Here is a 10,745-nt window from a genome sequence, read left to right on the forward strand (position 1 = left end):
CTCTGCTGTGTCTGTCCCGGTCCCTGCGCCCTCGCCGTCTGTTCCGGCTGTGCTGGGAGATGAGGTGGTTCCGGCATTCCCTCCTGTGCCTGGCCTGGTGCCCCGTGTGGTTGAGGAGGCTGCCGTGCTGCGGCGTGCGTCGGTTCGCTCGGTTGGTGCTGCCCGGGTCGCTGAGTCTGCCTCCGGGTCTGATGATGTGCGGCCCGAGCCTAAGCGTTCCCGGCGTTCTTCTGCGTGGGCTGATGTTGGCGAATTCGACGAGTGTCGTCCTTCCGTTGACGGTGGAGTGGCTCCGGATGTGGTGCACACTACGGTGGTGGCGGAGGTACACTTGCCTGAGGATGCCGGTGCCGGCGTTTCGGCCTCAACTTCTGGTCCGGTGTCCGAGGGTCCTGCTTCAGGTGCGTTGCCTGCGTCGGATGGCTCCGGTTCTTCGTGGGCGGTGGTTCCCCCTGCTGTAGTTGGTGGTGAGCGGGGTGGCCTGGTAGTGATGTTGAGAAAGGATGCTCGCTCTGGATGTTCTGTGGCCCCTTCCTCGTTACCCGTTTCCTCGGCAGCGGTCTTGCCGTCTCTTCCGTTTCCTGCAGTCCCTTCCGTGTCTCCTGCGGTATCCGTGGAAGTGCTATCGTCTCAGCGTCCGGCACCTGCTCCGATGAAGAAGGCGTGGCAGGCTCGGCGACCCTCGTCCGCTTCTCCGGTGTCATCTGCTTCCTCGAAGGGCGTGGTTGGCGCTCCCCAGTCTCGTTATGCGACTTGCGTCAGTGACCTTGGCGTTGGCCGATGCCGCCGGATATAGATGTTCCCGAGTTTATGATACCCGCTCGAGAGCGGGGGATCGCAAACCCTACCGACCTTGAAGATCTAGTGTGGGAAGCTTACAAGGCGAAATATCCTCATGATCTTTTCCCGGAGAAGTACATTTCTCACGAGGTTCCTCGCAAGTGATTTCTATGTATTTTGTGTTGCCTGGTTGTGGGGTGTGTATGTGAGTGGGTGGGGTGGGTATTGTTTCCCGGTTCCTGCGTGCTCTGGTTTGTATTGTGGGTTTTCTTGTATGGCTAGTGGGGGGGTGTGCGGTTCCTATGCGTTTGTGTGTTCGGTTGTGGATGTCGTGTGCGCTTGTTTGTCATCTTGTGTGCCCTTCAGGCTGTTGGGGTGTGCTCTTTGTTATGTGTGCATTATGTGTGTGAGGTGTTAGCAGACTTGTTTTGTATGTTTCTCGCCTCTCTGTTTCCCTTATGTTTGTATTACGCTGTGTTTATATTTGTGTTATGTTTGTATATGCATTTTTGTTTTGTGGTCAGCCCTTCTGGCTGGTCTTCTCTTGATTTGTTCCATTGTCATTGTACGTGTGAGTGCTTTGTACTTTTGTTATATGTTATATTTGTTCTGTTTTTATTGTACATTATACGCATGCTTGCATGTAAAAATAAAAATAATAAAAAAAAAACTTCACCTCTTCTCAACTAAATACTCTCCAAAGTTGCGCACAAGAAGCGCTCTTTCTTAACTTAAATTAATGTCTGGGTCAAATGAACAAATCATCTGTGATCTTGGGGCAAAATGATTCTTGAGGCCAGAGAGGACTGTTGGTGATCATAACACTACCTATACAACATTTGTAGGTTCTACAAGTGTCCCTAACTCCTACCTAATGGTAAGTTCACAGTACGCCCTGACTAACTGCACAATATTATTGGGTTCTGCAAGTGTCCCTAATTCCTATTCAAAGTTTACAAGTAGTTGAAGGCTCTAATATTGAGTTGTCGTAATGGTTAGTTGAAGATGATTTCACCAATACCCAATATTGTATTTTCTTGCAGGGCTTCAACAGACTTTGGTTATTTTCAGTTAATAAAATATTCAACATTATTTGGATAAATGGAATAATAATTATGTGACTGTTATGGTAGCAGGACAGGTTTTAAGAATGTCATATTTTGCTAATAAGTCATTACATTGATGGACTACTGTGTTGTGTGAAGTCATTTGCTTATTGATGAACTGTTATCCTTCAGATTAAGGAGCAATTCACGTTCTTTCACTTACAGTATGCCTAGTTTCTTCATTGAAATGTAAAGACGAGTTACTGATGGAGTACCATGTTCTACACTGCTAACAGGTGTTGGTGGGCTGGTGGTTGGTGTTTTGTGTGGTGATCAGCACAGCCTATCGGTCGGCGCTGATCTCCTACCTGACCGTCCAGGGCACCACAAGGCCCCAGGAGAACTTCGAGGATGTGGTGAGGCAGAAGAACTGGGAATGGGGAACAGAAGCGTGGATGTATAAGGGAGCATCTTATGAATACTTCTCAGGACACACTCGTCCGGTCGTGAAGAAGATAGTCAAAGGAATGCAGGTCAGCCAACAATTTCCCTAACTGACGAATACCAATAATAGTTGTGCTTTATTCATCCAATGCAGACTATATATTCTACATGATTAAATAAAATAAAATATATATAAATAAAATAATGTAAAAAAAATCTTCTAGTTGTGTCAAATTTGTTTAACACAAGAAAGTCACCGCCTAAGTATATGAATCAAATGCAATTTTAATGAGCATTGCTGAGCTTGAAAACACAACACGTAATTGTGTTGGTGCGCGGCTACAGGTGTTGCCGGCAGAGGAGGCGCTGCACAAGGTTCTAGCTGGGAGGTTCACATTGATCAGTTTCTACAACTATATCGCAATACTCATCGCCTCCCGTTACACTGACGACCAAGGAAATACTCCTTTCTATATAAGCAAAAAAGGGTTCTCAATATTTGCTTTCTTCGGGTGGGGGTTCAGGTGAGTAAATACCATACAGTTGTGGCAAACAAAAGTTGATTGTTTTAGCTAAATATCACTTTCTTGTGCAGTGGCTTTTCCCAACCCTCAGGTTCTCAAAATATGTTCTCCCAACTATTTGGTTCTCAAGACATGTTCTCACTCCTTTAATGTGAGATCACCTTTTTATTTGCACATGACTACTAGGACGTTACCGGGCGTTGCCCGGATATGTCTGTCTGCTTTCCATCTGTCCTTCTATCAATCCATTCATACACCTATCCATCTATGCATCTACCCATCCATCAATTCATCTATCTATCCAACCCGTTATCTATCCCTATATCTATCCATCTATTCATATATCAGTCTATCCTCTATCTAAGTATCTGTCTATCAATCTATTTAAAAATAAATATATTCATGTGTCCATCCATCTACCCATTTTGGCATCAATGCATCCATTTATCTATTCATCAATCCACTCATCTTGCCTCCACATATACAATTATTTATCCATGTACATATCTATCCGTCAATCCATCTATTCACCTTTCCATACATCTATCAATCTATCGATCCTTCTATCCATCCATCCATTCATCCATCCATCTGTCCATCACTTTATCCATCTATCAACCCTTCTATCTATTCATCCAACAGTGCAGCCATCTTTCAATCATTCAATATAGGTTTCTATCTATATTTTCATCTGTCTATCCACGAACCTACTCATCTTTCTATCCATCTGTCTTTTCATCTATCCATCCACCTATGTACCCAGCCACCCATCTATTTATATTTCTATCCATCCCCTTATGTCTGACCAATCCTGGAACATGCAGCTCAAGCATGGAGTTCATACCTAGTTAAAGACAAGACAAAGTTAGGGAAGATTCAGAGGTATGGCACCAGACTAGTCTCGGAACTGAGAGGCATGAAAGGCTAAGGAAGCTGAACTTCACGTCCCTCCTCTGAGAACAGAGGTGTAAGGCAAGACATGATAACCACCTACAAAATTCTCAGGGGAATTGACCATGTTTCCTTACCTTGAATTACCTTCAGGTTACCTTGAGGTGTTTTCGGGGCTTAGCGACTCAGCGGCCTGGTCCAAGACCAGCCTTCCTGATTGCTGGACTGGTCAACCAGGCTGATGGACGCGGCTGCTCGTCGCCTGACGAGCCACAGCCTGGTTGATCCGGTATCCTTTGGAGGTGTTTATCCAGTTCTGTTTTGAACACTGTGAGGGGTCGGCCAGTTATACCCCTTATGTGTAGTAGAAGCGTGTTGAACAGTCTCGGGCCTCTGATGTAGATAGATCTCTCTCAGAGTACCTGTAGCACCTCTGCTCTTTAACGGGGGTGTTCTGGACATCAACAAAGGTCAAACTCAAACTCTTTAGCACGGGTAGAACACGAACAAGGGAACACATGTGGATACTTAGTACCCAAATGATCCACAGAGACATTAAAAAGAATTTTGTTATTGTCAGAGTAGTTAATAAATTAATAAAAACTTCACTAGAAAGTGAAGTGGTGGAGGCTGACTCAATCCTCAGTTTCAAATATAGAAATGATAGAGCCCAGTAGGCTCAGGAATCTGTACACCAGTTGATTGACGGTTGAGAGGCGGGACCAGAGACAAAACTCAACCCCTGCAAGCAAAACTAGGTGAGTACAACTAGGTGAGTACAACTAGGTGAGCACACACACACACACACACACACACACACACACACACACACACACACACACACACACACACACACACACACACACACACACACACACACACACACACACACACACAGGCCAGACTGAAGACCCAGACTGTGTGTGTGTGTGTGTGTGTGTGTGTGTGTTTTGGTTGGAGATTTGAAGAGATGGTTAATCAGAGCTGAGAAGGTTTCAGTGACTACATATCAGGCACCATAGCAACTGGAGGACAGAAAATTATAGTAGTAGTCATATATAACCCCCCACCAAACGATAGAAGACCCAGACAGGAATATGATAGAAACAACTTGGCCACCATCAATATAATAGAGAGAGCAGCTTCTATGGCTAGCAGGAACAGATCCAGACTACTATTCATGGGAGACTTCAACCTGGGGAATATAGATTGGGGAACAGAGACCCACATGGAGGACCAGAAACATGGAGAGCTAAGCTGCTGGACGTGGCAACAAGAAACTTTCTAAGTCAACACATGAAGGGACCGACAAGAATGAGAGGAGTGGATGATCCAGCTTTGCTTGATCTGATATTTACCTTAAATGAGTCGTAAATAAGGGAAGTTAAGTTGGAAGCCCCCTCTGGAATGAGTGATCATAGTGTATTGAGCTTTGAGTACCTGGTTGAGCTAGGAATTATCACCCCCAAAAAAATGCTGGGAAACAAACGGCTGGCGTGCCGAAAGGGAAACTATGAGGAGATGAATATATTCTTAAGGGATATACAATGGGGCTCAGAACTAAGTCCGTACAAGACATGATGGACTATGTCACCCAAAAGTGTCAGGAGGCTGTAAGCAGGTTTATCCCGGCCCGACAGGAAAAAACAGAGAAGCAAAAGAAGAATCCATGGTTTAATATGGAATGTATAAAAGCAAAGGAGCTGAACAAAAGGGCGTGGAGGAACTTCTGTAATAACAGAACATCAGAAAGTAGAGAGAGATACCAGAGAACCAGGAACGAATATGTTAGTGTGAGAAGAGCAGCTGAGAAAAGGTATGAAAATGATATAGCTAATAAAGCCAAGACCGAACCAAAGCTACTACACAGTCACATTAGGAGGAAGACAACAGTGAAGGAACAGGTGATGAAACTTAGAACGGGTGAGGACAGGTACACAGAGAAAGACAAAGAGGTGTGTGAAGAACTCAACAAAAGGTTCCAGAAGGTCTTTTTTTTTTTTTCTTTTTTTTTTGAGATATATACAAGAGTTGTTACATTCTTGTACAATAGAACAAGGAGAAGTCACGGCGCTAGGAGAGGTGGCAGCTAACCAGGCGACCTAGGAAGGGTTCGAAATTACAAAAGATGAGGTCAAGAGGCACCTATTGGAGCTGGACATGAGAAAGGCTGTTTGACCGGACGGAATCTCACCAAGGGTATTGAAAGAGTGTGCAGGACCACATTGTTTGCCACTCTCCATAGTGTATAGTAGGTCACTGGAAACGGGAGACCTACCAGAAATATGGAAGACGGCTAATGTAGTCCCAATATACAAAAAGGGCGACAGACAAGAGGCACTGAACTACAGGCCAGTGTCCTTAATTTGTATACCATGCAAGGTGATGGAGAAGATCGTGAGAAAAAACCTAGTACTAATTCTGGAGAGAAGGGACTTCGTGACAACCCATCAACATGGGTTCAGGGAGGATAAATCTTGCCTGACTGGCTTAATAAAATTCTACGATCAGGTGACAAAGATTAAGCAAGAAAGAGAAGGATGGGCGGACTGCATTTTTTTTGGACTGTCGGAAAGACTTTGACACAGTACCTCATAAAAGGCTGATGCATAAGCTGGAGAAACAGGCAGGAGTAACTGGTAGGGCGCTCCAGTGGATAAGGGAGTACCTAAGCAATAGGAAGAAGAGAGTTACAGTGAGGGGTGAGACATCAGATTGGCGTGAAGTCACCAGTGGAGTCCCACAGGGCTCTGCACTCGGACCTATCCTGTTTCGGAAATATGTAAATGATCTCCCAGAGGATATAGACTCATTCCTCTCAATTTTTGCTGACGGCGCCAAAACTATGAGAAGGATTAAGACAGAGGAGGACAGCTTGAGGCTTCAAGAAAACCTGGACAATCCACAGGAATGGTCGAACAAATGGTTGTTAGAGTTTAACCCAAGCAAATGTAATGTAATGAAGGTAGGTGTAGGGAGCAGGAGACCCGATACAAGGTATCATTTGGGAGATGAAATCCTGCAAGAGTCAGAAAAAGAGAAAGACCTGGGGGTTGTTATCACGCCAGACCTGTCCCCTGAAGCTCATATCAGGAGGATAACATCAGCGGCATATGCCAGGTTGGCCAACATAAGAACGGCCTTTAGATAATTGGGTAAGGAATCTTTCAGAACATTATATACCACATATATCAGACCAATCCTGGAGTATGCGGCTCCAGCATGGAGTCCATATCTAGTCAAGCATAAGTCTAAACTGGAAAAGGTTCAAAGGTTTGCCACCAGACTAGTACCAGAACTGAAGGGTATGAGCTACGAGGAGAGACTACGGGAATTAAACCTCACGTCACTGGGATACAGTAGAGTTAGAAGGGGATATGATCACCACATACAAGTTTCTCAGAGGAATTAATAGGGTAGATGAAGACAGACTTTTTAACACAAGGGCAACACGCACTAGGGGACACAGGTGGAAATTGAGTGCCCAAAGGAGCCATAAAGACGTTAGAAAGAATTTTTTTTAGTGTCAGAGTGGTTGACAAATGGAATGCATTAGGAAGTGATGTGGTGGAGGCTGACTCCATACACAGCTTCAAGTGTAGATATTATAGAGCCCAATAGGCTCAGGAACCTGTACACCTGTTGATTGATGGTTGAGAGGCGGGACCAAAGAGCCAGAGCTCAACCCCCACAAGCACAATTAGGTAAGTACACACACACACACACACACACACACACACACACACACACACACACACACACACACACACCGGCCGGCCGAGCGGACAACACGCTGGGCACGTGATCCTGTGGTCCCGGGTTCGATCCCGGGCACCGGCTAGAAAAAATGGGCAGAGCTTCTTTCACCCTATGCCCCTGTTACCTAGCAGTAAATAGGTACCAGGGAGTTAGTCAGCTGTCACGGGCTGCTTCCTGGTGTGTGTGTGTGTGTGTGTGGTGTGGTGAAAAAAAATAGGAGTAGAAACAGTTGATTGACAGTTGAGAGGCGGGCCGAAAGAGCAGAGCTCAACCCCCGCAAGCACAACTAGATGAATACACACACACACACACACACACACACACACACACACACACACACACACACACACACACACACACACACACACACACACACACACACACACACACACACACATAAAGAAACACATAAAGAAACTGGAGAAGGTTCAGAGGTTTGCGACGAGGCTTGTCCCAGAGCTACGAGGGATGGGATATGAAGAGCGGCTGAAGGAACTGAACCTTACGACACTAGAGAAAAGAAGGGAGAGAGGAGATATGATAGGGACATATAAAATACTCAGGGGAATTGACAAAGTGGAAATAGATGAAATGTTCACACGTAATAATAACAGAACGAGGGGACATGGGTGGAAACTGGAAACTCAGATGAGTCACAGAGATGTTAGGAAGTTTTCTTTTAGCGTGAGAGTAGTAGAAAAATGGAATGCACTTGGGGAACAGGTTGTGGAAGCAAATACTATTCATACTTTTAAAACTAGGTATGATAGGGAAATGGGACAGGAGTCATTGCTGTAAACAACCGATAGCTAGAAAGGCGGGATCCAAGAGTCAATGCTCGATCCTGCAAGCACATATAGGTGAGTACATATAGGTGAGTACACACACACACACACACACAGGGGTTGGGTGGCCGAGTGGACAGCGCTCTACACTCGTGGACCTAGGGATCGGGGTTCGATCCCCGCACCCAGCGGAAACAGATGGGCAGAGTTTCCATAACCCTGATGCACCTGTTACCTAGCAGTAAATAGGTACCTGGGAGTTAGACAGCTGCTACGGGCTGCTTCCTGTGTGTGTGTGTGTGTGTGTGTGTGTGTGTGTGTGTGTGTGTGTGTGTGTGTGTGTGTGTGTGTGTGTGTGTGTGTGTGTGTGTGTGTGTGTGTGTGGAGGAAAAAAATAGTTAGTTAGTAGTTAGTAACAGTTGATTGATTGACAGTTGAGAGGCGGGCCGAAAGAGCAGAGCTCACCCCCCCCCCCCCCCCGCAAGCACAAATAGGTGAATACACACACACACAGTGTTTACAAATTAGAGTTCAAAGGAGGCAATTCTAGCAAGGAAGAGCCATCTGTCTCATGTGAGAGGTTACAGAAAAGCATTCCTCCAGAGGGACTTGACGAAAGAAGAGAGAGTAACGGCAGGAGAAGAATGGAGGAAGCGAAGGGGGAGAGGAACCACAGCCCCCCAACTCAACAGCAACAGAGGGGAATGGGAAACCAACCAGCACCCTAGCATCCCCCCCCCACCCACCCCAGACTCGCCTGCATTCCCCAAACCATGACCTCCCTCTTCCTCCACCACATGCCTCCCCAGCTTCGACATCCCATGTCCTAATTGACCCCAAACATCAGACCATCTCAGCCACACAACCTCATACCATCCCAGCCCCCTTGTATCAGATCCTGCCAACCCCCTCACACCTCAGGTCCCTCAGGTCCCTCAGGTCCCTCAGGTCCTTCTTCCTAGTTTCCCCCCCCCCTCCCATACACCTCTTGTCCCTCAACTCCAGTGGAATCAACAGAAACTGAGGATGGGCAAGAGCAAGCTTCTAGGTAATGTACTCGATGTGATCACAAGCAAGACAAGTGAACTTAGTGAAAGAGCACAAGAATTGAACCCAGATGTAATTGGTCTCTCAAAAACAAAACTCTTAGGAATCATAATGAATGTGATGTTTCCCCATTACTTCACTATAATAAAGAAAGAGAGGGAAGGGCAGGAAGGAAGGGGAGTAGGCAGAGTGGCTCTACTGATGAGAAAGAAATGGTGTTTCGAGGAGATGATTATTCCGGGCTCTGAGGGGTTCAAAGACTTCAAACAAGCACACCATAACGATGGGAGGACCAAGAGTAGTAGTATCAGTGATATTTAACCCACTACCAAATGACAGAAGACCCCAGGCAGTAGTATAACAGAAACAACATGGCAGTTACCACTATAATTTAGAGAACAGCTACGGCTGCCTGTAGAAATCGATCCCATCTGCTCAGCAAGTAGGAATTCAATCACGGAAGGATAGACTGGAAACACAAGGAACCGCATGGAGGTGAGGAAACATAGAGAGCTAAACTGTTGGAAGTGACGTCAAGTGACGTATTATGTTAGCATGTTAGGGGACCCACAAGAATGAGAGGCAACGATGTACCAGCGAGACTCGACCTAGTCTTCATTTTGAACGACTCAGACTTAAGGGAAATTGGTTTTGAAGCCCCCCGTGGAAATAAGTGTACTGATTTTTGAGTACCTGGTTAAAGTAGGATTAAGGTACTCAGAGAAGTGAACATAAAACAAAAAAGGGTGACATTCCGTAATCGAAACTATAAGGCGATAAAGAAATTCCTAACACATATAGCATATAAAACAAAGGTTATCTTGAGGTTATCTTGAGATGATTTCGGGGCTTTTTAGTGTCCCCGCGGCCCGGTCCTCGACCAGGCCTCCACCCCCAGGAAGCAGCCCGTGACAGCTGACTAACACCCAGGTACCTGTTTGCTGCTAGGTAACAGGGGCATAGGGTGAAAGAAACTTTGCCCATTGTTTCTCGCCGGCGCCTGGGATCGAACCCAGGACCACAGGATCACAAGTCCCGTGTGCTGTCCGCTCGGCCGACCGGCTCCGACGAAAGACGGAAGTCAGACGTCAGTCACAGTCAGTCTTTCGTCAGACGAAAGAATGCCCAAAATATGATGGACTACATCACGCAGTGTAAGGAGGCAGCAGCAAAGTTTCTTCCCAGTCCAAAAGGAACTAAATGAAATGCAGACAAGAAACCCACAGGTTAATCAGAGATGTACGTTAGCAAAACAACTAAGTTCAAGGGCGTGGAGAGACCATAGAAACAACAGGACACTAAAGAGCAGAGAAAGATACCATTGCGCCAGGAATGAATACGTCAGGGTGAGAAAAGAGGCAAAAATACAAATATGAAAATGACATAGCGACTCCTTACCTTGAGGTGCTTCCGGGGCTTAGCGTCCCCGCAGCCTGGTCGTCGACCAGGCCTACAACCTAACCTAGGAC

The 10,745-nt window shown here is 46.1% G+C and overlaps 1 protein-coding gene across 1 annotated transcript in view; it reads left to right on the plus strand.

Moving 5' to 3' along the window:
* The window catches only part of LOC138370566 (glutamate receptor ionotropic, delta-1-like), a 159,508-nt gene that overhangs the window by 83,646 nt on the left and 65,117 nt on the right, over window positions 1–10,745 (plus strand). Inside the window, exons 4-5 of the mRNA XM_069334953.1 lie at window positions 2,123–2,359; window positions 2,616–2,794. Of these exons, the coding sequence (XP_069191054.1) occupies window positions 2,123–2,359; window positions 2,616–2,794 (416 nt within the window). The remainder of the gene's footprint in view (window positions 1–2,122; window positions 2,360–2,615; window positions 2,795–10,745) is intronic.

This window comes from Procambarus clarkii, chromosome 32 (genome assembly GCF_040958095.1).
Source record: "Procambarus clarkii isolate CNS0578487 chromosome 32, FALCON_Pclarkii_2.0, whole genome shotgun sequence".
NCBI lineage: Eukaryota > Metazoa > Arthropoda > Malacostraca > Decapoda > Cambaridae > Procambarus > Procambarus clarkii.